Below are 27,425 nucleotides of genomic sequence, written 5' to 3'. Positions count from 1 at the left end.
GGTCGCACAGAGTCGGACACAACTGAAGCGCATTAGCAGCAGCAGCAGAGATCTCTTCAAGAAAATTAGAGATACCAATGGAACATTGCATGCAAAGATGGGCTCAATAAAGGACAGAAATGGTATGGACCTAACAGAAGCAGAAGATATTAAGAAGAGGTGGCAAGAATACACAGAAGAACTATACAAAAAAGATCTTCATGACCCAGATAATCAAGATGGTGTGATCACTCACCTAGAGCCAGACATCCTGGAATATGAAGTCAAGTGGGCCTTAGGAAGCATCACCATGATCCAAGCTAGTGGAGGTGATGGAATTCCAGTTGAGCTATTTCAAATCCTGAAGGATGATGCTGTGAAAGTGCTGCACTCAATATGCCAGCAAATTTGGAAAACTCAGCAGTGGCCACAGGACTGGAAAAGGTCAGTTTTCATTCCAATCCCAAAGAAAGGCAATGCCAAAGAATGCTCAAACTACCACACAATTGCACTCATCTCACACGCTAGTAAAGTAATGCTCAAAATTCTCCAAGCCAGGCTTCAGCAATATGTGAACCATGAACTTCCTGATGTTCAAGCTGGATTTAGAAAAGGCAGTGGAACCAGAGATGTAATTGCCAACATCCTCTGGATCATCGAAAAAGCAAGAGAGTTCCAGAAAAACATCTACTTCTGTTTTATTGACTATGCCAAAGCCTTTGACTGTGTACATCACAATGAACTATGGAAAATTCTGAAAGAAATGGGAATACCAGACCACCTGACCTGCCCCTTGATAAACCTATATGCAGGTCAGGAAGCAACAGTTAGAACTGGACACGGAACAACAGACTGGTTCCAAATAGGAAAAGGAGTACGTCAAGGCTGTATATTGTCACACTGCTTATTTAACTTATATGCAGAGTAAATCCTGAGAAAAGCTGGGCTGGAAGAAGCACAAGCTGGAATCAAGATTGCGGGAGAAATATCAATAACCTCAGATATGCAGATGACACCACCCTTATGGCAGAAAGTAAAGAGGAACTAAAAAGCCTCTTGATGAAAGTGAAAGTGGAGAGTGAAAAAGTTGGCTTAAAGCTCAACATTCAGAAAATGAAGATCATGGCATCTGGTCCCATCACTTCATGGGAAATAGATGGGGAAACAGTGTCAGACTTTATTTTTGGGAGCTCTATAATCTCTGCAGATGCTGATTGCAGCCATGAAATTAAAAGATGCTTACTTCTTGGAAGGAAAGTTACGACCAACCTAGACAGCATATTAAAAAGCAGAGATATTACTTTCAAACAAAGGTCAGTTTAGTCAAGGCTATGGTTTTTCCAGTGGTCATGTATGGATGTGAGAGTTGGACTGTGAAGAAAGCTGAGTGCTGAAGATTGATTCTTTTGAACTGTGGTGTTGGAGAAGACTCTTGAGAGTCCCTTGGACTGCAAGGAGATCCAACCAGTCCATCGTAAAGGAGACCAGTCTTGGGTGTTCATTGGAAGGACTGATGCTGAAGCTGAAACTCCAATACTTTGGCCACCTCATGCGAAGAGCTGACTCATTGGAAAAGACTCTGATGCTGGGAGGGATTGGAGGCAGGAGGAGAAGGGGACAACAGAGGATGAGATGGCTGGATGGCATCACCGACTCGATGGACATGAGTTTGGGTGAACTCCAGGAGTTGGTGATGGACAGGGAGGCCTGGCATGCTGCGATTCATGGGGTCACAACAAGGTGGACCCAACTGAGAACTGAACTGAATTGAAGTATGTAAGACTGAGCAAGGAGGCATGAGTCAAGGGTCAACAAGCATATGTAGGAACTTAGAAGGTATAAACAGGAGCTGAAGGCACCAGAAAGTCCCCACAGGTTTCTTGGAATATCCACTCCAGACTAGATTCAGAAATTTGCCTTTACATTATCCCAGAGACGATTAGGTCCAGAGATACTGACGAACACTAACCAAGTTCACAAGGGTTGTGATATAAACCCAAAGGCCAATTTATTTAATTTACAATAGGATTTACAATAGCTATAATACTTTGGCCACCTGACGTGAAGAACCAACTCACTGGAAAAGACCCTAATGCTGGGAAAGACTGAAGGCAAAAGGAGAAGAGGGTGGCAGAGGATGAGATGGTTAGAGAACATCATGGGCTCAATGGACATGAGTCTGAGCAAACTCCAGAGACGGTGAAGGAAAGGGAAGCCTGGCATGCTGCAGTCCATGGGGTCGCAAAGAGTCATATACTACTTAGTGATTGAACAATAATAACGAAGGGTTAGTTATTTTTATCTTCTAGCCCCTGCATTCTCTCCTTACAGACAGCCATACATGGAAAGTCAAATTATCATTAGAAAACCATACAGTCAGAATGAGGCACATTAGCTAAGTGATTCAAATGTTTGATAGACTCAGAATAAGATGCCTGGAATCCTCTATGAGACTTGCCTGGGACTGGGACCAGACAGGCAGAGACTCTGTCTTAGACTGTTCTGGAATGAACCTATGAGCTTCCATGGCCGACTAACTCCTGGTGATTGAAAGTTTTTCCTCTTGCAAACCTAGGAGTCTCTTCCAAGGACCTTCAGTTATGCAGTGCAATTCACGTAGAAGAGAACCACTTCTTCCCCAAAAGTGTACCCAGTAGCACAGGTGGCAGGGATACGGCAGAAGTGTGGCCTTTCAGGAGCTGTGAAGAATTGAATGGGGCTCGGGGACGTGCACCCAGCTCATGCATTTGGTGAAGGGCCCATCCTGTTGTACATTACATCTTCGTTAAGGGGTAAGGAGGAGGCCATGGCTAAGTGATTGCCAACAGAAAAAGCTACAGCAAATTCTGAACTGGCTCCTTCAGGATAGATTTCTGGAGCCAAACTTCTCTGAAGGCTACTCGTCTGGATGTCCGGGGGTATTTGTAATTACCTCATGGTTCTGTCATTTATAGACTTGTCAGAGTCTATAGACTCTTCCTCAGAGTCAGCCAGCACCTTCTCCTCATTGCCTCCAAGGAGAGGCCCCTTCCTCCCCCTGGGTGCTCTCTCTTCCACTTCTGCTTGTTTAATTACTAAGTCATGTCCATGCGGGACACAAGTCGAATCTGCATCTCCTGCATTGCAGGCAAATGCTTTACCACTGAGCCACTGGGGAAACACATTCCACTTCTGCTCTCCAGGGCCTGATGCAAAGGCCACCTCCCTCATGACCAAGGCATCCCAGGGGCCCAGCTTGAAGAGACCTCTCCTTCCTCTGATTCCCATTCACTTTGTCACATGCACAATAATACCAACAATGGTTAAAGCTTGCTGAGTACCTTCTATGTGCTAGACGCTATGTTAAACACTGCATATATTATTTCCTTTAATCAGCAAGTCAATCCCCGAGTTCTGTTACTACTTTAACTGTATAGGTAGGGAGACGCTTTGAGGATGAGGGGCTGGTCAGGCAGCTTCTAAGAGACAGGGTTTGAGGGCAAGCCTCTTGCCTTTACGAGAGCCATTCTCCCACCATTTCACACATACTGCCCTTTTGTTGTTTTTATCCTTATATAATATATATATCTATATTCATGATGACGTGCTTAAAACTTAAGTTTCTTAAATAATACTTCCCAGTCCATGTGCCATGCACTCTATTCGATTTTACTTTGCTTTTTAAAGGCTAGTGGCATCACCGACACAATGGACATGAGTTTGAGCAAGTTCCAGAAGTTGGTTACGGACAGGGAGGCCTGGCGTGCTGCAGTCCATGGGGTCACAAAGAGTCGGACATGGCTGAGTGACTGAACTTTCAAAGGCTAATTTAGCCCCCTAACTTGACTTCATGATCTATAGTAATGGGTGGTAACCTGACATGAAAAACACTTTAGGCACTGTTCTCTGAAACAGGTAGTGAAAGTGAAGTCGCTGTGACTGTAGCCTACCAGACTTCTCTGTTCATGGGGTTTTCCAGGCAAGAATACTGGAGTGGCTTGCCATTTCCTTCTCCAGGAGATCTTCCTGACCCGGGGATTGAACCCAGGTCTCCTTCATTGTAAGCAGATGCTGTACCATCTGAGCCACCAGCGAAGCCCAAAACAAGCAGTAGTAAGACATAAAACCAAAGATATGGTTTGGAAAGATAAAATTAAGCAGCAGCAAAAATGGTTAGAAAAAAGGAGCCCTGTGGAGAATGCAGCAATAATACAGAAGAGAAAATGGGAATGGAGAGAACATTTTAGCAGCTTTTGTTTAAGACTGACTATTACCCAGGTGGCGTTAGTGGTAAAGAACCCACCTGCCAGTGCAGGAGACATAAGAGACGCGAGTTAGAGCCCTGGGTAGGGAAGATCCCCTGAGGGAGGAAATGGCAGCCCACTTCAGTATTCTTGCCTGGAGAATCCCCATGGACCGAGGAGCCTGGCGGGTCCATGGGGTCGCAAAGAGTCACATACAGACTGAAGTGACTTAGCATGCATGGATGCATTCCGAACTTACTGAATGGGTATGCAGGGAAAGCAAGAGGGCAGAACCAGAGATATAACTGTGGTTTCCAGCTCAAGTGGCTCAGTCTAGAGTATCTCTGAAGAATTACAAATTGATGGATTGAGGAACACATTCTGGGATGGCTCCTTGAGTGGAGTAGATGTGAGTATAGAGGCTGAGGAATGGCCTACGGCAGGGACAAGTAAAGAAGCTGGCTGCAGCAGACTGAAAAAAGATACCGAGAGAGAGGCAGAGACCAGAAGCAGAGATAGAGGACAGCCTGACTTCCCAGGTCCAGCCCCTGAGAGATCTGACTGTCCCTGGGTACCATGAAGTCATCCCGTGTTCTGCTGATGCTCCCTGTTTTTGCATAAATTAGCTTGAATGGGCTTCTGTTACTTACAGCCTAAAATATCCTGTCAATGAAGTGGCACTTCTCTTTCCCTTGAGCATCATCCACAGGTGCTGACAGCTCACCTGAGTTTGGGCTGTAGTTGCAAAGCTGGACATATTAGATGGGGATGGGGAGGGTGGGGGCTCTTGACTTTAGAACTCCTGACAAAGGATTTTCAGAGAGGACCATTCCTTTAGCACCTCTTGAGTCTAAAGGTTGTGGTCCTAACACGATGGGAAATGTAACTACCCAAATCAGTGTGTATACCTTGTTTTGATTCTAAATTGTACAAACCAACAGTGAAAAGATGTTTTTTGAGATAAGAGGGGACATTTGAATCTAGACTGGATTTCCCATCATATTAAGGAACTATTCATAATTTTGTTAAGAGAGATAATGACACTGTGATTGTGTTTACAAAAGAAGTCTAATTTCACAAAGATGTGTACTAAAATGTTTACAACATCTGGGGTTTTGTTTAAAAGATTCAAGCAAAAATAAGCAACAAAACAAAATCCCTAAAAGCAAACAAAATATTTTGCTTTTGGAGACTAAATATTAATCACTGATGAAGCTGAATGGTGGATACATGGGGGTTCACTATTATCCTATTTTCTCTACTTTTGTGTTTGAAATTTTTCATAAAAAATTTAGATAGATATATGTATATATAATTTGTATATGTCCGTCTAGTCAAGGCTATGGTTTTTCCAGTGGTCATGTATGGATGTGAAAGTTGGACTGTGAAGAAAGCTGAGAGCCGAAGAATTGATGCTTTTGAACTGTGGTGTTGGAGAAGACTCTTGAGAGTCCCTTGGACTGCAAGGATATCCAACCAGTCCGTTCTAAAGGAGATCAGTTCTGGATGTTCTTTGGAAGGAATGATGCTAAAGCTGAAACTCCAATACTTTGGCCACCTCATGTGAAGAGTTGACTCATTGGAAAAGACTCTGATGCTGGGAGGGATTGGGGGCAGGAGAAGAAGGGGACAATAGAGGATGAGATGGCTGGATGGCATCACCGACTCAAGGTGATGGGTGAGTTTGGGTGAACTCCAGGAGTTGGTGATAGACAGGGAGGCCTGGTGTGCTGCGATTCATGGGGTCACAAAGAGTCGGACACAACTGAGCAACTGAACTGAACTGGACTGAATACATACGTAATTTATATATGTAATACAAAACCTAGACAGTGTATTAAAAAGCAAAGACATCATTTGCCAACAAAGATCCCTATAGTCAAAGCTATGGTTTTTCCAGTAATGTACAGATGTGAGAGTTGGGTCATAAAGAAGGCTGAGTACCAAAGAATTGATGCTTTTGAACTGTGGAGTTGGAGAAGACTCTTGAGAGTCCTTTGGACAGCAAGGAGATCAAATCAATCAATCCTAAAGGAAATCAACCCTGAATATTCATTAGAAGAACTGAAACTGAAGCTCCAATACTTTGGCCACCTGATGTGAAGAGCTGACTCTAGATACTCGGAAAAATGGAAGGCAAAAGAAGGGAGTAGCAGCAGATGAGATGGTTGGATAGCATCATCAACTCAATGGACATGAATATGAGTAAACTCTGGGAGATAATGGAGGACAGAGGAGCCTGGCATTATGTAGTCCATGGGGTCACAAAGAGTCAGACATGACTTAGTATTGAATAACAAATGGGTAAAAAAAGAAGAGGGCAGCCGCGCCCTCTTCCTGGACATGCAGAAGCCTCTCAAGATAAGTGAGGTAAAATCCAGGACGCTAAGGAAGCCACCCTTCTCTTAGAGCAGAACCTGAGCCAGGCCCTTTTGGATCGGCATGGCCTGGTTTCTGCCCATGTAGACTTCCACATCTGTGACTTCCTGGAGAACCACTTCCTAGGTGAGGAGACGAAACTCATCAAGAAAGATGGGTGACCACCTGACCTACCTCCGCAGGCTGTCTGGTCCCCAGGCTGGGTTGGGCGAATATCTATCTATTCGAAAGGCTCACCCTCAAGCACAACTAGGAGCCTCTGGGGACCAGTGGCCTTTGAGGTGGCCCCTAATATCAGGGCTGCCTGAAGCCCCTCTCTGCAGCCACTACGCAGACTTTTAACACCCTGGAGCCCTCTCTCATGCCTTGGACCAAGTGGAAATAAGAATGCTTTTTGCAGCAAAACAAACAAACAGGGGTTTCCCTGGTGGTCCAGTGGTTAAAATCCACCTCGCAATGCGAGGGACACAGGTTCGATCCCTGGTCCAGGAAGATCCCACATACCTCAGAGCAACTACTGAGCCAGTGTTCTAGAGCCTGCAAGCCCCAAATACTGAAGCCCATGCACCCACAACCTGTGCTCTGCAACAGGAAAAGCCACCACGATGAGAAGTCTGCACACCGCAACTAGGGAAAGCCAACATGCAGCAACGAAGACCCATCACAGCCAAACAATTTTTAAAAAAACTTTATAAAACAAACAAACAAACTTATAGTAAAAGTGATCAGATTTGGAGCTACCAGAGGTAGGGGGTGGGGGAAATAGGGAGAATTGGATAAAAGCAGTCAAAATACAAACTTCCAGTTATAAGTAAGTACTAGGGATGTAATGTAAACATGATAAAGGTAATTAACACTGCTGTATGTTACATATGAAAGTTGTTAAGAAAGTAAATCCTGAGCTCTCACCACAAGAAAATTTTTTTCTTCTGTTTCTTTAATTTTTATGAGATGACTGTTGTTCACTAAACTTACTGTGATCATCATTTCATGATGTATGTAAATCAAATCAATATGCTCTACACCTTAAACTTATTCAGTTATATCCTAAACTTATATGTCAGTTATATCTCAATAAAACTGGAAGGAAAAAAAAATCACTTTTTCCAGCTAGTCCTTCCCTGATAGCTCAGTTGGTAAAGAATCCAATTGCAATGCAGGAGACCCCAGTTTGATTCCTGGTATGGGAAGATCTGCTGGAGAAGGAATAAGCTACCCACTCCAGTATTCTTGGGCTTCCCTTGTGGCTCAGATGGTAAAGAATCCACCTGCCATGTGGGAGGCTTGGCTTCAATCCCTGGGTTGGGAAGATTCCCTGGAGAAGGGAAAGGCTACCCACTTCAGTATTCTGGCCTGGAGAATTCTATGAACTGTGTAGTCCATGAGGTTGCAAAGAGTCAGACATGACTGAGCAACTTTCACATTCACTTCACAGCATAAGCATCAGGTATCAGTGTTCGTCTAGTAGAGAGAGAAGGAAGGACCATGTTAGATATTGGATGTATCTATTGAACTACTGAAAGTAGCTTGATAATGATGAATAGTATGATTATTCAAACCAGGAGATAAGCATCAAGTCAGAGTCAAACAGTCTTAAAATCTTTCCTCTGACCATAAATCTCCATGCAGTGGCTCCACTATAGCCAGTGTCTGGAGCTACTTACCTGCTTCAGGACCACGTGGCAACCTGCAACTCCTCCAGTCAGCTCTTCTACTCTGCTCTCCACATGAGAGATAGTTTGGGAATCATCAGCTCAGAACTCTCCATTCCTGCCCAGAGCCCCCAAAGCTTGCTGCAACTGCTCAGCTCTCTGCACCTTCAGGCCTGTCATAGGGGCCAGAGCGGGCTTCCTGATGCGGGGAGCTCCCAAACTGTGCCCTGGGCCCTGAGCCTTCCATTCTGCACGTCCTCTCTGCTTCTCGAATCTTTAAACCACTCTCCTTCATCTGGACCCTTTCTGTCAGCATGTAATATGCTCCGATCTCTCTCAAATAACAAAAGCCTCCGTGATCCCTTGTTCGCCTTGACAGCTTCCTGCCCTTCACAGACAAGCACATTAGAAGAACCGTCCAAAAGAACCCGCCTTGGTCCTCCTGACTCTTCTCCACCCTCTGTCCCCATCCCCTCCCCTGAGACTGGCCCCATGTCTCTTCACCCGATGGGTACTCTGCAGTTCTCCCACCACTTTTTGGCCACTCCCCCATCTTGCCCCTGTTTCCTGGTCACAGCATTCTTCTCATTCACCCTCCGACCTCTCTGGCTGCTCCTTCTCAGTCTCCATTGTGGGTTCTGCTTTCTGTGCCCATCTCAAACATTACTGTTCCTGGGGGTTCTGTCCCGGGTGCTCTCCTCACTTCACAGACATTGGGGACAACCTTATCCTTTCCTTTGATTTCCATTTAGATTCTGATGACTCACAAACCTATGCTTCTCTACTGAACTCCAGACCTCTGTGTCTACATGGTGATCTGCTGGACATCTCCACTTGGAGTTTCCTCACACATAACATGTTCAAAATGGAACTCATCACCAACCTCCCCTAAAGAAAAGAAAACACCCAACAGAACAAAACCGTACTATTCCTCTTCTATTTCCTAAATTGAGGCCGTGAGTTAACAATTTGCTCAAGCTGGAAACCTGAGCATCTCCTTGATCATCCTTCTCTCCCACATGCCATCTGTCATTAAGTCCTATTAAGGTATGTTTCAAATCCAATAAAAAGACCAGTGGCTGCCAAAAATTAAGAAGGAAAAGGGGATGAATAGGCAGAACATGGGTAATTTTTAGGGCAGTGAAACTACCTCATGTGATACTAAAATGGTGGATTCATGTCACCACATGTTTATCCAAATCCATAGAAAGTACAGTAACAGATATAATCCCCAATGTAAACTATGGACTTTGGGTGGTAATGATGTCCATTTAGGTTCATCAAAAAATATATCACCAACTTCAGATAGGCAGATGATACCACTTTAATGGCAGAAAGTGAAGAGCAACCAAAGAGTCTCTTGAGGATGAAAGAGGAGAATGGAAAAGCTGGCTTGAAACTCAGCATTAATCATGGCATCTGGTCTCACCACTTAATGGCAAATAGAAGGGGAAAAAGTGACAGGTTTTATTTTCTTGGTCTCCAAAGTCACTGCAGACGCTAACTGCAGCCATGAAAGTTAAAGACACTTGCTCCTTGGAAAGAAATTTGCAACAAATCTAGACAGAGTATTAAAAAGCAACAAAGCTACTGATTTTTCCAGTAGTTATGTACAGATACGAGAGTTGGACCATAAAGAAGGCTGCATGCCAAAGAACTGATGCTTTTGAATTGAGTTTTCAAGAAGACCAGAGTCCCTTGGACTGCAAGGAGATCAAACCAGTCAATCCAAAAGGAAATCAACCCTGAATATTTATTGGAAGGACTGATGCTGAAGCTGAAGCTCCAATACTTTGGCCACTTGATGCGAAGAGCCAACTCACTGGAAAAGACCCAGATGCTGGGAAAGATTGAAGCCAAAAGTAGAATGGGGAAATAGAGGATGAGATGGTTAGAAAACACCACTGACTCAATGGACTGAATTTGAGCAAGCTCCAAGAGATGGTGGACAGAGGAGCCTGGTGTGCTGCAGTCCATGTGGTTGCAAGGAGTCGGACATGACTTAGTGACTGAACAACAGCAGGGTTCATCAGCAGAGACAAATGCACCACTCTGGTGGTGGATGTTGATAATGGGGGAGGCTATGAATATGTAGGGGCAGGGGACACATGAGAACTCTACCTTCTGCTCAATTTTGCTGTGAATCTAAAACTGCTTTAAATAAAGTATATTTAAAAGGAAATGCAGACACACACACACACACACACACACACATATAAAAAAATGTGTCTCAAGTACACACCTTCTATTTCCATTGTCAACATCTTGATTCAGATGGGCACCACCTCACCTCATCAGCTCATCACTTCTCCCTGGACCAGCCTCCGGACCAGCCCAGGCTTGCCTCACACAGAAGCCTGAGTGATCTCTCTCAAGCAGTTTTGTCCCTCTCCCAGCCCAAACCCTGCAGTGGTCCTCCAAAGTTCTCAGCATCAAGTGCAAACTCCACAACATGGTCTGCACAGGGCCTGCGTCATTGGCCACTCTCTCTAGGGCAGCTACGGGGAACTTCTGCCCTGTTGCTGCTCCGCCTGTTCCGGGGGCCTCGTCCTCCTTCTGTGCCCTCTCTTGGCTAGCGTTGGCTCGCCCTTCAGGGGTCTATGTGAACAGCTTTTCTTTCTGTACGCCTGCCTTGATCCCTTCTGTCTGGTTCGGCGCCCCTACACTGTGCTTTCTTAGCACCCCATCACCAAGCGTCTAGTTATTTACCTCCGGGCTCCGTTAGACTGAGAGTCTGAGTGAACAGGCATGGCATCTGCCGTGTTTTTTGGACCTCTAAGCACGTGGCTCACATCTTACAGGATATGCTTACTAAATAGTAGTTGAACGAATGAGTGACATTTGTTGATATCTGCGCTAAGAACTTTCAGCTCCCTCCTCTGCTTTCTACATAGAGAGGGCATCTCAGGCCCTTTAAGGGTGATTCCAGGTGAGTGGCAAGACCAGAGGACTGAGGTGCAGATGAAGAGGGCAGATGATGTTAGGAGAACATTCTACAAGGCTGTAAGCAGGAGCAGTTTCAGGGTTGAAGAAAAATTCAGGCTTCCTTTTTCATCAGGTACGGAGTGAGGAAGCATTTCTGCCTGGGTGTGGAGAACCATTCAGGGCTTTTGAAAATGTACTGATTTGGTCTCACGCAACTAAGCCGACCTACTTCTCCTGCCCCTCTTTCTGCCTTTTCCTGATCGTGGCAGGAATATTTTCAGAGGGTATGTGCCTTATAAGAACATTCTGGCAAGTTCAGCTCAGGTCTGTTGAGCTGAGATCAGAAGCAGCTTGGATCTGGAGTTTGCTTTCAGAGTTCAGGGAAGGCTCCAATGTTTATTTTTTGAGTAACCCCAAAAGCCCCTCCACGCGCTGCCTGGCTTCCAGCTCAGATCATCCTCCTTCCCTTCCTCCCCTGCGGCCAGGCAGATCCAAGCTTGAGAGACAACGGAATCCTGGGTAAATTGTTTGCTCACAGTGAGGGAGTCCCCCCAACCCCACCCATCCAACCCTCCCTTCAGGCAAGGTCAGTATCAGCAAAGAGCCAGCTGCACTCCCCTCCCGGGAACCCTAAAGAGACAAACTTGATAAAAATCTATTTTATTAACAGCCTGACCTACCAGCATTGATCACATTAGAAATGACGCCCACATGCACACTCCCAACCATCCACACAGGGACCAGGCTCAGTGGAGCTCAAAAAGCCGTTTAAATCTGTCCAGTGGTGATTCCTTCTCTAAGGGCCCAAAACATCCCCCCAAATTAATAACCCCCAGAAAGCAGTGCTGGGGAAAATTCCTTGCGGATTTGAGATTTTCATCTGTTAATCTCCTAACTCAATAAAGCAAGCACTCTCCCAACAAATTAAATACTTTTATTAAAGGGTGCCCTCCCCCAATCTCTTTGATGTGGGTACAGATCTGCAACCCTCTCAGGGTCTGAGTGTCCATGGAAGGGGTTGTTCCTGCCTCCTATCATTTTCTCCTATTATTCCAAGGAGGCTCAGAACCCACTGGGATTTGCTGGTTCTTAGATTCTGGAAACTTCTGAGACCTCTGGCTTTCCTGAGTAGATTGCACAGCCTGTCAGCTGAGGGCAATTCTTGCCATTCTCTGGTGGGGGTGACAGGCCCCTAACAGGCCCCCATGCACCTCTCCTGTTGCAGTCTGCCAGGAAGAGCCTCCAGTACCGCTGTCCAGGCCAAGGTGGACTGGCTGGCCAGCAACCAAATCTTGTCTCTGACCTCTGCAGAGGCCTTCTGCCCAGACCTCCAAGAGTGAGCTGCAAACTAGCCAGGGTGAGCTGGAGAGATGGGAAAGAATCTGCCTGCAATGTGGGAGACGCAGGTTTGATCTTTGGACCGAGAAGATCCCCTGGAGAAGGAAATGGCAAGAAGGGTGGAGAAAGGAGCTCAAGATAAGGAGGACTGAGTGGTTCTCCCCCGAATTCTTCCTTCCTCAAAAATGACCCGCAAGATGCTACTCTTTCCATCAGCCTGGCACTGGGTTCAGCTGTTAGACTTCCTCCAGCCTCCAGGTTCCTCTCACTGTGGGTGTGAGGAGCTGCTCGGGTTACATTGGGGGCCCTTCTCAGGTCTCTTCAAATACTGTCCTTGGAAAGCTGCCTGTGGAGAAACACCTGCACCCATTGCAGACGGCAATGCCAGGCCCCTTTATATTTCATAAGGGGCCTTCTTCCAGAAACATCATTATCTATAGTTTATCACTTTCCTTTCAGGGTCTATTGTGTGCAAGGCTCTAAGCCTCCACACTCAGATTAGAAACTGGTCATCTATGGCAACAGCCATGTGTCTGAGGGCCCCAGGCCTTCTCAGAAAAGGTCCTGTGTGTGCGGGTGACAGGCACTCATGGGGGCCTGCCAGGGGTTCTGAATGCACACCTTGCCCAGGATGGGGAGAAGTCACCCTCTTCCTACTGGGCATTGGAGAAGGCCTTTCTCAACTTTTGTTCTCTCAATATTCCCCGCTTTGGACAAGAAAGGCATTTGCCCAGGGAGTTATAAGTCCTTCAGAGGCATTAAGCCACAGTAGCCCACACTGGGCTCTGGGCATTTGAAATGTCCTCCTCTCACTTATCAGCCCCAGATGGATGTCCTGGGCTCTGTGGCTGTCCCTGTTTATCTCTCACAGCAGTCAAATCCCTCCAGACTTAAGTCCTCCCTTGGAAATCAGAACAGAGTCCCTAGAAGTTGAAGGAAGGGGAGAGAGTGGCTGGGAAAATGGGGAAAACATTAGGAAGCACCTAAGCACTCAAGTTGGAGACTCAGACAGCCCTGGACTGGCATCCAGACTTGGCTACCTGCATGCTCTGACTCTTGCATTGATCTGACTATTAATCTCAGTATCCTCAACTATGAAATGAGGATAATAATATTTCCTGCCTCCCCAGGGTCATTGTGCAGATTGAATGAGAGGAGCCATGAATTGTTATCATGCAGTAAGGGCTCCTTGAATGGACTGATAAGAAGAGGCTCTATCTCTGGGCTTTCTATTTATATGGAATTTAGAAAGATGATAACAATAACCCTGTGTACGAGACAGCAAAAGAGACACTGATGTATAGAACAGTCTTATGGACTCTGTGGGAGAGGGAGAGGGTGGGAAGATTTGGGAGAATGGCATTGAAACATGTAAAATATCATGTATGAAACGAGATGCCAGTCCAGGTTCAATGCACGATACTGGATGCTTGGGGCTAGTGCACTGGGACGACCCAGAGGGATGGTATGGGGAGGGAGGAGGGAGGAGGGTTCAGGATGGGGAGCACATGTATACCTGTGATGGATTCATCTTGATATTTGGCAAAACTAATACAATTATATAAAGTTTAAAAACAAAATAAAATTAAAAAAAAAAAAAAGAAGAGGCTCTATACCTTCCGGACAGGGATTGGGCCCAGCCATGAAGCTAGGAATTCAATGCTTCTGAGGCCTGCAGGAATTTGCTAGTCACTCAATGGCCTCTTTTTCCTCCCAGGAAAGACTGGAGGTGGGGAAGCTTGGGAATGTCAAAATCTGCTCCTCGTTCTATAGAACAACTACTGAGGTGAGTGAGTTTGGTAGGTAAGGATGGGGCCCAGGCTCTGATTGGGGCAGCTGCCAGGTTCTGGGTGCTGTGGTGGCCCCCAGGCAGAACCACCTTGGGCACAGCTGGCAGTAAGTTCAAGCATTCTTAGGAGAGCAAAAAAGTTTAAAATATTGTTTGTGGGCCTCCAAAGCTCAACCCTACCAGAAAAAATATAATGTCTTAGCATTGCATTTCTCTTATTATAATAAAAATTTAATTCTACTTGAGCAAAGTTAATTTTAATTACAAATTTGGGTGTGGGGGCGTTAGTACAAAAAAGTTGGAGAACGTTGTTATATTCTGTCTTCCAGACTCTCAACTTCTGAGCCAGGGCTCCTCCTCTTCTTGCCGGCCCTTCCTGCTGCCCCTTCTTATACCCTGCCTTCTCCCTGGGCCCCAGGCAGCATTTGGCATCGCTAATCGGTCTAGTTCAGAGGCCTCTGTGCCCCGGGCACAGGGCACGGTCAGCACTAGTCCTTACCCTGGTTCTCTGCTGGCTCCCGTGACTTCACCGTGTGGGTCCCCTCCAGCCGTCTGGCTCTCCTCGCTCTTCTGTCGCCCCAACACGCAGCTCCCTCTGATCCCCATGTGCCTCTATAGCTCCACTCTGCTTGTCCTGCCGCAGACTCTACCAAGTCCCTTTGGTAGTGCCCACTGGAGCGCCCGACTGGAGTTTTCCCGGGACACGTTCCCCTTCCTCCAGGCAGCACTCGCATCTGTCCCAGCCTGCTTGGTGCTCTCCCTTTCACAACATTTAGTTTGACGTGAAAGGACATATGTCCTTGTGTTATTCTCTCATAGCTTCACGGGCGTCTGTTCTACTTTCCCACCTGGACTTTCATTTCTTCGAGGATGAGACAGTCCTACGTCTCTGTTTGCTCCTTCGTGTCCACGCCAATTCTGGACACCAAGGAAAGGCAGGTGGGTGGGTCTCTGGGGGCCAGGCAGTGCCCTGGCAGGACTCAAGGTGCTGCTGGTCAGCTCAGCCCGGGCCCAGGCAGACTGCCGTGGGAAGCCCCCCTCTGCCACCCTCCAGGGAGGGACTCACCTGGCCGACTCCTTCCACTCCATCTGGTCTCCATCATGCTGCAGAGTGTCCATCTCTGTGAAGAGGGTGGGGTTGGGAGCCTCATCTTCCTCCCCCAGGATGTCCTGGAGCTGCTCAGCAGCTGGAGACCCTGCAAAAGGAGGGCAGCAAGCTCTGCTGAGTGCCCTGTGGGAGGTGGAGGCCCTGAAGTGGAGCAGGAGCCAAGGGCAAGGGGAAAGTACTTCCAATTCAGTAAGACTAAGTCCACCTCTGGGTGAAGCTAGAGTTGGCTGTGGGTGGGTGTGGGTGGGATATTCTCCCAGATAAAAGAGGTGAGAGGATTTAGTCCGTATTCAGACTCCAGGGACTTGTAGCTGACACCGAAGAAAGATGGAAAATGGCCAAAGCCAGGGCAGCAGTAAGGATAGGGAACAGAACAGATAAGCGAGGTGAGAAAAACTCTGTCCCAACTTCAGAATAACTGAGGGATCCCTTTTCCCCTGGGCCCCAAAGAGTCACCTCCCACATTGGCCTTAAAGGGGCGATCAGCCCTGTGAAAGGATGTGCTTGCACCAGTGTGCTGTGTGGGCCCACCTTCTTCACGGGCAAGAGGACAGTCTGTCCCTGACCTCCCAGTCTGCTTTCCAGCTGCCCAGGGGGTGTTGCCTCCTGGGGGTCTCTCAGGCACCTCAGGTCAGCACTCAAACACAGAACACGTACCCTTCCCCAAACATACTTCTCCAGTCCTCCCTGTCTCCTTCTCTCCCATGCTCCCTCCCTTCCTTCTTTCTCTCGCTTAATATTTAATGAATGTCTACGATGTGTAAGGCACTGGTCTAGGTGCAAGGAAGCAAAGCTGTGAAGAAGGCCCAGATATCCTTGATCTCCTGAGCCTCTCCAGTGGCAGATACAGACGATAAACAAGTAAACAAATCTATAAACAGTCATTGCAGGCAGTGATAAGTGTTCTGAAAAAAAAAGAAAAGACCATGAAGCTACATTAGATAGCAAGATCAAGAAAGGCTTCTCTGAGGAGGGTATATTTGACCTGTGACTTGAAAAATGAGAATGAGCCACTTCTACAAGTGCTGAGAGTATGCCTAAGGTCTGAGGTAGAGCGTGCTGGTTAGGGTACCCAGAGCATGGTGAGCCAGAGACAGAGACACATATCATGTGACATCAAAAGCATGACCGTCTACCCAGCTGCATTGGTAGACACCCTGGATCATTCTCACCTCACCTCTTTCTCTCAGCTCCATTGCTGTATTAAAAGTTTTCAAGAATCCTTTTCTTCCTCACCAATTCCATTGCCTCTGCCCTAGTTCAGTCTCTTACTGACTCTCTTTTGCTGTTGCTGTTCAATTGCTCAGTTGTGTCCAACTCTTTGTGACCCCATGGACTGCAGCACACCAGGCTTCCCTGTCCTTCACCAACTCCTGGAGCTTGCTCAAACTCGTGTCTGTTAAGTCAGTGATGCCATCCAGCCATCTCATCCTTGGCCACCCCCTTGTCTTCCTGCCCTCAATTTTTGCCAGCATGAGGGTCTTTTCTAAAGAGTCTCTTTAGTTTCTTTGCATCAGGTGGCCAAAGTATTGGAGGTTCAGCTTCAGCACCAGTCCTTCCAATGAATATTTAGGGTTGATTTCCTTTAGGATTGACTGATCTCCTTGCAGTCTGAGAGACTCTCAAGAGTCTTCTCCAGCACCACATTTCAAAAGCATCAGTTCTTTAGCACTCCGCCTTCTTTATGATCCAACTGTCACATCTGTACACGACTACTGGAAAAACAGTATCTTTGACTATGCGGACCTTTGCAGGCAAAGTAATGTCTCTGCTTTTGACTGTCTTTGGGCTTCATCAAGTCTTCCTCTCCCTCCAAGCTTCTCTGTTTCCTCAGTTTATCATCCTCTTTGGCCCTCCCTTATTTCTCCATTGACTCCCAACAGTCAATAATTTTAGCTACTGTTTCATCACAGACTCTACCCTCTTACTCTTTGACTTCCCAGTAACACCAGACAGCTGATGCCCAAACAAGAACTAATTGGCCCAGTCTTGACCTCTGCAAGTGTGTCCTGGGGTGCAGGGAGAGGCAGCGTGGTACACAATGGTATGGTGGATACAAGGCGCCTGCTGGGTTTTCAATCTAGCTAGATGTCAGTGTGAATCTCAGAGGTGCTACTTACTCAGGAGTGAATTCAGTCTGAGCGAACAAGGTTGTTGTCCCAATAAATCAGATAGGGAGAATAATACACAAGACACAGGGCCTGGAATATAACAGGTGCTAATTCCCCTTGCCACCAGCGCTAGCACCCAGGCTCATGAGCCCCTCTGCATAAAACCACCCAGCTGTACAAATGAGGGTTCCCACTGTTACCAGGTCTCAGAAGTACAGTCACTTCCATTCATTCTTGTCAGTGTCCTTTCCCATGTCCCTCTAAGCAAGCCTCTTGATGCATTTCCTACCCCACTTCACCTAGAAAATAAGGCCTCCAGGCATGAAATCCATCAACTACCTCCCTTCTAGTCCTTCTGTGTCCTTACCATTGCTGCAGTCTATCTCTGAACAAAAGAATTCTTCCTCTAGCCCATGCCTGGCCCTATCTGTTCCCTTCTATTGGATTCTTATTTCTTCAACCAGCCTTTCCTTACCTGGGTCTTCACCTTCTCTCCTCCACCCTTTTCCTCTCAGCCTGTAAACAGCTCTTCCTACCTGATCCTGTTCTCTTTTCCCCTTCTCTCCCCTGAACTTCTTGAAGAGGTGGTTAACACTCACTGTCTCTCCTTCCTCCTTACCAATCACTTCCCAATATGCTGCAACTGGTTCATCCCCACCATGCTTAAGATGTTGACTAAGGCAGAGATTTTAAACTGGCAGCACAAACATGTGTTTAATTCAGCTCTCATAGACTATAATAGTTTTTTAAATTGTTGCTAACATAAAGAATTATGAGATTTCATGTAAAAATATAGAGAGCTTTCTTGAAAATTCAGACACCCTGATGACTGCCCGTATTTCTACTTGGCAACAATCAGCTAGAGCTGAGTGATGGATAAGCATATGCGTTGCGGTTTGCCATACTCCCCACTACTCCCTACTGTACCCTGCTAATCTCATTTATGCTAAGCACCCAAGTTTAACTCTGTTCTCAGGTATCTCTTTTTGTCTCATTCTCAAATCAGTAAGTCAGTAAAAACAAAATAATCAACAGCACTGTGAAGCTATGGTCTGGCTTATCTCTCTGAGATATCAGTGATGCTGACTGCATCCTCTGAACTGAAATGCTCTTGGTTGTTTTAAGGCAGTACTTTCTAGATATTTTTTCCTATCTCTTTGAGGACTCCTTCTCAATGTCCTAACCTGGCACCTCTTGCATGTCCCACTTAAATCTTGATCTTCCTCAGGATTCCTCCTTGGCCTTCTTGTCTCCCCTCTTTCTACACTCTTCCTGGACCATCTCATATTCTTTCTGGCATCATCCTATAACCAAGGTCACCAGCGTCTCTAGGTCCTAACTGTACTGAGCGTTTCCAACAGCCAACTGTACTGCTCCATCTGGGAGTTTGGCAGTCTTCTCGAGTCAGCCTCAACATATTCAAAATAGCTCTGCCTCTCTTCTTCTGTCACCCTAGCCTTATCCTCCTCTGTTTTGATTAATGGTGCCCCTAGCTATCCAGCCATCTAGAGGAGAAATTTGGGGCTCACTCTTGAAGCCTCCTTGTCTCTCATCATCCATGTCTAATCAGACACTAACTTCTTTCACTCACTTCCTGACTATTTTTTTGGCTCCCTTCCCTTTCCCCACCATTGCCACCACCTTTATTCAGGTTTTTATTGTCTCACATTCCTGTCAGCACAAGAACCAGCTGCTGCTCCCACTGTCTCTGTTGCCCCATCCATCCCATGCCTTAGATAGCAGCAGAGTTAGCGTTAAAGACATTTCAAACCTGCTCCTTTGGCACACTTCTGGGAGTCATGGTATTCTGGGGAGCAGCACCATAAAGTATTGTGCATATGAGTTAGAAATAATTTTACTAGCAGAAAATACTACCAATTTATCTGTATATAGCTTCAAGGACTGCATTTACTTAAATGATTTTTTACTTCTGAATTTTTCTACTACTTTAAACTTACATCCTTTTTATTGATTATTGATACTTGTTAGCAGGCATCAAAGGTTTACAGAAATTTTATAGACGAAAATTTAACAGTTGAACAAATAACCTTATTTTTTCCTTAAATTGGGAGAAGGCTAGGACTGCTTTATTCTGAGAGGGTAAACCAGTTCTCCGTGGTATGAGAGTTCAAGTACTACTTTCTTCAAATGTAGATTTGGTCATGTTACTCTTCAGGTGAAAAACAGTCAATAGCTCTCTAGGATCTAAAGCCTAGGGTCTATGACATGGCTCAAAACATCCATCATGAACTGGCCCTAACCTGCCTGGGTAGGTTCTGTCACATCCCTCATCCAGACACCCCAGCCATCCTGGACCCTGTATATTCTAACTTCAGCTACCCTTGGTTGACCCCACATGTCCTGGATTCCAGCCACATCAGACCACACACAGTTCTCCGAGGAGGAGAGCACGTGATTCCTTGGACCTTTTGTGCCTGCCATTCCCTAAATCTTCAATCCCCCTCCCCCTTCAAGGCCAAATTAGAAGGCAGATAAGTGGAGCTGGTATGAAAGGATGAGACAGGACAAAGAGCAGGATGCCTGAGCCAGCTCTGTCTGCAGCATTACCTGTTGCCCGGAAGAGCTGGGCGCTGGGGTCTCCGGCTGTGGACACTGCCTCTGGCCCCAGCCTGTTTCCGCTGCTGCCACCCTGGCTGCTGCCGCTGGCTCCTCTTCCCCACCAGCAGGGCTCAACAAACTCACTTTTGTTTCCAGTTAAGCACCAGGGGAAGTGAGGGGAGAGGAGAAGAGGGAGAGGGAAAGAGAGGGAAAGGGAGAGAGAGAGGGAGGGACACGGAGAGAGAGAGAAGGAATATGTGAAAGACTGCGGAAGTGGGGAGAGCGTTATGTGAGAAGATGTAGTAAACGTGAGAGGAAAAACTATCGAGAGTGCATTAAAGATATTCTGAGTATAGGAGAATTGTGTGTGTGTGTGTGAGAGAGAGACAGAGAGAGAGAGAGAGAGCAAGTGAGCAGTGAGCAAGAGAGGAAAGACCCTCAGGTTCTCAGATGCACTGGGGAGAGAAGGTCTTGGTGGCCGAGGCAGAGCCTCTTGCAGGCAGCCAGGTCTCCACAGCAGCAGGGGGGTGGCACCTGCAGGCGCCAGAGGCCTGGCAGGACTGCCCTTTTGCCCCCTCCCCCATGAGCCCTTCCCGCCAAGCCTGGGGGCCCTAGGGGAGCCCGGGCACCTCTCCTCAGGCCCCTTTATAACGGCAGAGGTAGGATTTTCCCTGAGACTCCCCGGAACTTCCTTAGGGCCTTGGCTGCAGGTGAGCTGGCTGGAGCAGGTCCTGGCCCGGCCTCTCTCAGTCCTCCAGCCCCAGGGTGGAGGTGGGGTGGTATGAGAAGAGGTGCTTTGAGGTCTCAAGTTTCACAGCAACTGCCCTTGGTCAATAATGTCCCCTGAAGCTGGTTTCTCCCCTTCCTCAACTTCACAACCCAACTCCTGATCCTTTCCATCTAAGTCTGCTTCTAAGACAAAATGCCAAATATCACTTGGTGGGTGTTTTCTGAGAGCCCATGGACAGGGGAACTGGTCATTCAGGGTAAGTGGTGAACCCCCCTGGGGAATTATTTTGCTCTGCTGAGAAACTCCTAATCTCCTGGGTTCAGTTCAACAAGTACTTACTGAGTACTTAGAATGTGCCAAGGTTGATTAGAGGTCATGAGTGGCTGCTGCTCCAAGAAGCTCTGAACCCTGAATTTGCCAAGTCTCAGAGCTGGGAGAAAGCTGAGCGACGGTTGAATCCAAACACTTCACGGATGAGAAATCTGAGAACTGGTTTATAGCACAGAAGGCCCAACTGGGCCCCTAATTAGGGGAGCCTAGAGGAGAGCAGTTTGCCGACACCCTCATCTAGCACTGCAACCCCCAAACCCTCTGCCTCTGCCACTGGCTCCCTTACCACATCTTCAGGCCTGAGACTCAAAGATCAAGTGTGCCCACTTTAAACCCGAGAACATAGCAGCAGAGGCTCAGGGCTGTGTGGTTAGGTCGGACGCCCCAAGCAAATGCCACCACCAAGGAGTTCCTGCTTTGGCGGGCTCCTTAGCAGGGCAGGGCAGTGAGGAGATGGGCCCCTAAAGGATCTCAGGCTACTGTTTGTATTGCACTGTGGCTGGCGCCAGCCCATTTCCTTCTGAACACCACTGGACCGACCTTGCACGCCACACTGAGTCAGGGGCTGTGTCTGATCTCGAAACCCCAGAGGAACACCCACAGAGAGATCACCAAGGATGCCAGAGGATTCTCTTTATTCATGTGGTGCTTTAAGAGCTCAGACCTGGGTTCAATTCCCGACTCTGATAATTACTGGCAGTGGGATCTTGGCAAAGCATTAAGCAGACTGAGCCTTAGTTTCTCCGTCTATAAAGTGAGAATAGTCACCCCTGCTTTACTGGATTATGGTGACCATCAAATGAGATGATGTATGTGACGTGATTGGCACAGTGCTTGGCCTATGCCAGTCACCCAGTAAACATTGCTATGATTGATGTCACCAACAGGTCTGACATTTTCCTCCCTCATAACATTCCAAGAGCTCAATCCTTCTCGTTTCTGAGCACTACTACTCCCGTGCTACCCCTCCCCATCTCCCTTCCCTCGGGTCCACAGAAATCTAGTGATGTGCTGGGTTCGTGCCTCAGGGTTTCACTGCATCTCCAATGCACCCCAGGTCCCACATGCAAGTTCGTCCACAAATGAGAGAGGCTGCAGATAAGAGCCCCTCTGGTCGAGAGCTCACAGCAACAGTTACACAGTGATGGCCCAAGTGGACTAAACTAGCAGTTTCTGGGAGAAATCCAACCTTGGCAGGACCAAGCTTGAGGAAACACACAAAAAGAATCAAACGGAATCATGCTTTTACTGGTGACAGGGAGGAGGGCACCTGTCCAGTCATTAGTTGAGCAAAGCACAAAATCACCCGGAGTGCAACTGGACTGCAGCCTGCAGGTATTCAACTCCTAGAAGACCCAGGAGGTGTTTAAGACCACCAGGAAGTCAGCGTGAGGGTCTGGGGTCCTCAGCTCAGAGTCTTCTCACAAGCACTCTCTCCCAGGCTCCACGTGAGTCACTGGACACCCACCTTGGTGAGGTCAAGGTCTGTCTGGCTTACGTTGTGTTACTGGCCCCAGAAAAGGGTTCACAGCATGGGCATTCAATAAACATTCGCCAGGTGAATGAATTTCACTGCTTAACACTCACGAGTATATCAGCAGGGACCAGCCTCAGCGGAAAGAAGCCGTGAACAAGGAAATGGAGCTGGGTATGGCTTTTCCAGTAGTCATGTATGGATGTGAGATTTGGACCATAAAGAAGGCTGAGCACCGAAGAATTGATGCTTTCGAACTGTGGTGTTGGAGAAGACTCTTGAGAGTCCCTTGGACTGCAAGGGGATCCAACCAATCAATCTGAAAGGAAATTAACCCTGAATATTCACTGGAAGGACTGATGCTGAAGCTGAAGCTCCAATACTTTGGCGAAGAGCTGACTCATTAGAAAAGACCCTGATGCTGGGAAAAATTGAAGGCAGGAGGAGAAGGGGATGACAGAGGAAGAGATGGTTGGATGGCATCACTGACTCAATGAACATGAATTTGAGCAAGCTCTGGGAGTTGGTGATGGACAGGGAAGCCTGGTGTGCTGTGGTCCATGGGGTCACAAAGAATTGGACACGACTGAGCAACTGAACAACAGCAACAAAGGGGATCAAGAACAGTTCAAGGCCCCCAAGTTCTGAGGAGTGGGAGAGACAGAAACGGGGGGCTCCAAAGTCATGCCTGCATTCATCTGAGGCGGTCTTCAAGAGAAGGCAGGAAGGCCCCAAGTCCTAGTTTCATGGACAGTAGGGTTGTTTTTTTTTCTTTTTTTCCTAGAGAGCAGTCCATAAACCCAAAATGTGCTCTCTGGGAAGGCAGGGAAGAGAATCTGCGAACCTGTAGTTTTTTCGGGAATCATACCATCAGTAGCTTCGGGTCATCTGCTGGCCCATACACTCCCTCACCCAGGGGATGACGCTCTGTGGCTGTGTCTGTGGAGTACTTGAACTGTGCCTCTTGGCCATCGTTAATTGAACCAGGAACAGTTCATTGGACACCTGACTCAAGCCTGGAAATTTTGAATTTGGTTTCTGAGATAGCTGGGTGTTTCCTAATGGAAGGAGCGTACAAACTGAAAGCTGAAGGTGCGGAGAGGCAGTAAAGGCTACACACAGCGAGAAAGAAAGCAGACTTATAGAAGAAGCAGGGGGAAGGCCACGAGTCCCAGAGAGGGGACTGAGGGTGTTCATCCTCCTGCTGAGCCTGGTTGGTTGTTCTTTTGGGACTGTGAGAAACTCCTTTATTCATGTAGTATAAACTGTTACTCTCCCTCACTCCCTCCTTGCTCAAGACAGCTCACGTAGGTTTCTGGTTGTTGTTGTTTAGCCGCTAAGTCGTGTCTGAGTCTTTCAAGACCCCGTGGACTGTAACCTGCCAGGCTCCTTTGTCCATGGGATTTCCCAGGCAAGACTACTGGAGTGGGTTGCATTTCCCTCTCCAGGAGGTTCTGATACTTGTGATCAAATTACTTTCTTAATCATGAGTCTCCCTTATACGAAATTCTAGGGCATGGAGATTTTCTTCTGTATTCCTTCTCAAAAACTGCAAGTTTAAGAGTTATAAAAGAATGTTAAGTCTAGCTAAAGGGCTAAACTTAGACGAGACAGACTTTGTGAGACTGTATTAACTTTAGTTAATACATTGTGTGTGTGTGTGTGTGTGTGTGTGTGTGTGTGCTCAGTCACTCAGTTGTATCCAACTCTGTGTGTCTTTAGCTGTGCAGAAATGGGTGGTGAGCTGAGGTGGGGCAGAGGGAAACAGATGTGACTAAAAAGTGGGTGAGGGGAATGAGTGTATGTACTGAGAGGGAGGGGAGAAGCTGGGGCTGGAGGTGGCTGAAGAGAATCAGGAGATGTGATGGGACTGGTGAGGTGCAGTGGGGGTGAGGTGGGAGTTGCCAAAAATATGGTAGAGAAAAGCAGCCAGTAGGAAATTTCGAGTGACAACGGGATTTTTAAGAAAGGGAATATTTAATGAGTGAAGTGAAAGTCACTCAGTTGTGTCTGACTCTTTGAGACCCCATGGACTATACAGTCCAAGGAATTCTCCAGGCCAGAATACTGGAGTGGGTAGCCTTTCCCTTCTCCAGAGGATCTTCCCAACCCAGGGATCGAACCTAGGTCTTCCACATTGCAGGCAGATTCTTTACCAGCTGAGCCACAAGGGAAGCCCAAATATTTAGTATCTCTCTTTAAAAACTGTGTATCTCTGCAAGGTGAAAAGGTTCTATGGTTCTGAACCTCAAGAAAGCCTGCTCCTCACTTATATGTGGGATGTGACCTATTTGGGGGAGACCAAAGGAGGACTGAGCCCCATTCCTGAGCTGTGGCTTGCCTGGAGGTGAGAACAGAGAACAGATACAAGAAGTGAGACATGGTGAGACCGTGAGCCCAGCACGCAGGTCTCGTAGCAGGAGTGCTACTGGGACTGGAAATTCACAGAAGTTTATGCAGAGGCGAGGACGCTAACTCTCAGGGAGTAAGGTAAATCCAAGTAACATATGTGTTATAATAACTTTATATAGATATACTTATTTTTTTTTTTTTGCTGCACGGCGTTCTCTATTTGCAGAGCAGGGGCAACTCTCTAGCTGCAGTTGCGGGTTTCTCATTGCGATGGCTTCTCTGGTTGTGGAGCACAGGCTCTAGGGCGCTTGGGCTTCGGAAGCTGTGGCGTGTGAGCACAGTAGTTGTAGCTCTCGGGCTCTGGAGCATGGGCTTAATAGTTGTGGCACATGGGTTTAGTTGCTCCATGGCATGCGGGATCTTCCCGGATCAAGGATCGAACCCGTGTCACCCACATTGGCAGGCGGATTCTTTACCACTGAGCCACCAGGAAAGCCCTAATAACTTTATATTTATCAGAACTTTAATTGGTTCACTTGCAAAATTGAACTTTCAACCTCAATTTCCCCTTAAGGTATAAAGTTCACTAACTCAGGATTCTCTTCCAATAGGGGTTTTTGTTTGTTTGAATGTTGTATATGTTGATAATTCCAGGAAATAAAAGAAATCCAATTGTCTTTGTTCCTATGTTGGAGTCCCTTAGTGGAGGAGATGCTTTAGAGATAAATTTGTTCTCTGTCCCAACCCTCACACCTTCCTTATCAGAAATGGGAAAGACCATATGAAATCTATTTTTGGTCCTAAAGCCTTGAAGTCACATGAGGCTCAAACACCTGGGGAGAAAACAGCCGCTTTCTCCCCTACTGCTCATCTTGGTGGTTTTGATCTTTCAGTGACTCTTGAGTTGTTCAGTGCTTGGCAAGTAGAAGACGACCTTAATACTTTTTCACACCCCTCCCTCCAGAAGGATCTCATTAGCTTCTCAGTACCAGTGAGAACAGCCAAACTAAAGGTCTACTCATAAAGGAAAAAAGATTTGGGCTCCTTGCTTTTAAATTGGGTTAACACAAATCAATTGAAGTAACATATGTCAAGTGCCTGTAATGTACCATGTGCCACATGAAGGACTTTGCGTCTGTTTTTATTCTACCTAGGAGCTCACAGCTCAGGGTGACCAACATCCTGACTTTCTTTGAACTGACCGACTTTAGCACTGACAGTTCCGTGTCCCTCGTCCTGGGAAAGCCCTCTATCCCAGGCAAATGGCAACAGTTTGTCACGTGACAACCATCTTCCACTCTGCAGATGAAGGCACTGAGGCCCCAGAGCCTGCACACCAGGCTGGGCTTGGCCTGTTTCCTTTCTCTTAGATCTTGGCTCCAGTTCTTAGCACCAGCCAAGAAGAGCCAAAAAGCAGTCATATTTCTACAGCTGCTCTTTACCCTCTTGCTCCTAATAGCTTCTCCAGAGGCTCTCAGAGTCAGAGAATGCATTCTTTCAAGGGAAGGAAGCATGGCTTTTACTGATTCTCACCACAGCTTGATGGTTCTATTCCCTGTATATGTTCTGCTAGAGTCAAAACTGGAGGAAGGGGTGGCCAAAATAATATTCATATTGGAGGAAGGGGTGGAGGTGGGACAAATAATCCTATGCTATGGCATATTATATTATGGGGTAACTACTATCTACCTATCCCTTTCATCATAAGGTAGTTTGGCTGCTTGAAAAAATATAATTCTTAGCCCATGTCCAGCTGGTCATGACTGACTGGTGATGACTTACAAAGGGCAGAAGTGTAGTAGAAGAGGAACACACGGGTTTTGGAGTCTACTGATGTTTTCAATTTCTAGCTTCATGATTCCTGCTGTACCACACTACATCTCTTTGAACCTTGATTTCCCAATCTGAAGATGAGGATAATAATATCTCCTTTTTATTAATGTGACACATTTAGTTAACAAAATTATTATGAAATATCATTTCACAGTATACATCTCTTGCACACACATCATCTTGCTGGATTCCTGTTGTTTTGTGAGGCAGGAACTGAAGGAGTCACCTATCAATCCTTCAACTACACAGGCTTAGCTATGTCTAGCCACTGTGCCTGGTCTACCCGCTGACCCCATTCTGCACAATTCCTCTCTTCCGTAAAGCTAGGTCCTCGTGGACTTTGTGGCCAGCTGGAATGCCTGCCTGTGCTGTCTGAATAGATTCACAGAATAGACAAGGCACTCAGAGAGGAAAAACACATCTGGTCAGTTGCCCTGCAGCAAAGAAAAGTGGCAGATTCAGGCAATTATCTAGATGATGCAGTACAATGATTTGGGCACTGTTTTGTTTTCCGTTCCTCAGGTCACTGTCACTGACCCGGGAATCTCATAGAGCAGGGTTTATATTTGCATCACACACACAATGCCCCCTCTGATTTGGAAGAAGTGAAGGACAGAGGGGTGGACCTCTACCACCCCTAACA

The 27,425-nt window shown here is 46.9% G+C and overlaps 1 protein-coding gene across 3 annotated transcripts in view; it reads right to left on the bottom strand.

The window, feature by feature from the left end:
• Window positions 1–27,425, bottom strand: part of SLC4A5 (solute carrier family 4 member 5) — a 138,809-nt gene that overhangs the window by 65,917 nt on the left and 45,467 nt on the right. For 2 of the 3 annotated variants that reach the window (XM_061431876.1, XM_061431877.1), the window contains exon 4: window positions 15,352–15,481. In XM_061431876.1, coding sequence (XP_061287860.1) covers window positions 15,352–15,481 — 130 coding nt within the window. Of the gene's footprint in view, window positions 1–15,351; window positions 15,482–20,072; window positions 20,447–27,425 lie in introns of those variants that run through there. The other variant, XM_061431878.1, reaches the window with a different exon arrangement.

The sequence above is a fragment of the Bos javanicus genome, chromosome 11, assembly GCF_032452875.1.
Source record: "Bos javanicus breed banteng chromosome 11, ARS-OSU_banteng_1.0, whole genome shotgun sequence".
NCBI lineage: Eukaryota > Metazoa > Chordata > Mammalia > Artiodactyla > Bovidae > Bos > Bos javanicus.
The sequence above is the reverse complement of the archived record's forward strand: the minus strand, read 5'-3'. Positions and strand labels throughout refer to the sequence as shown.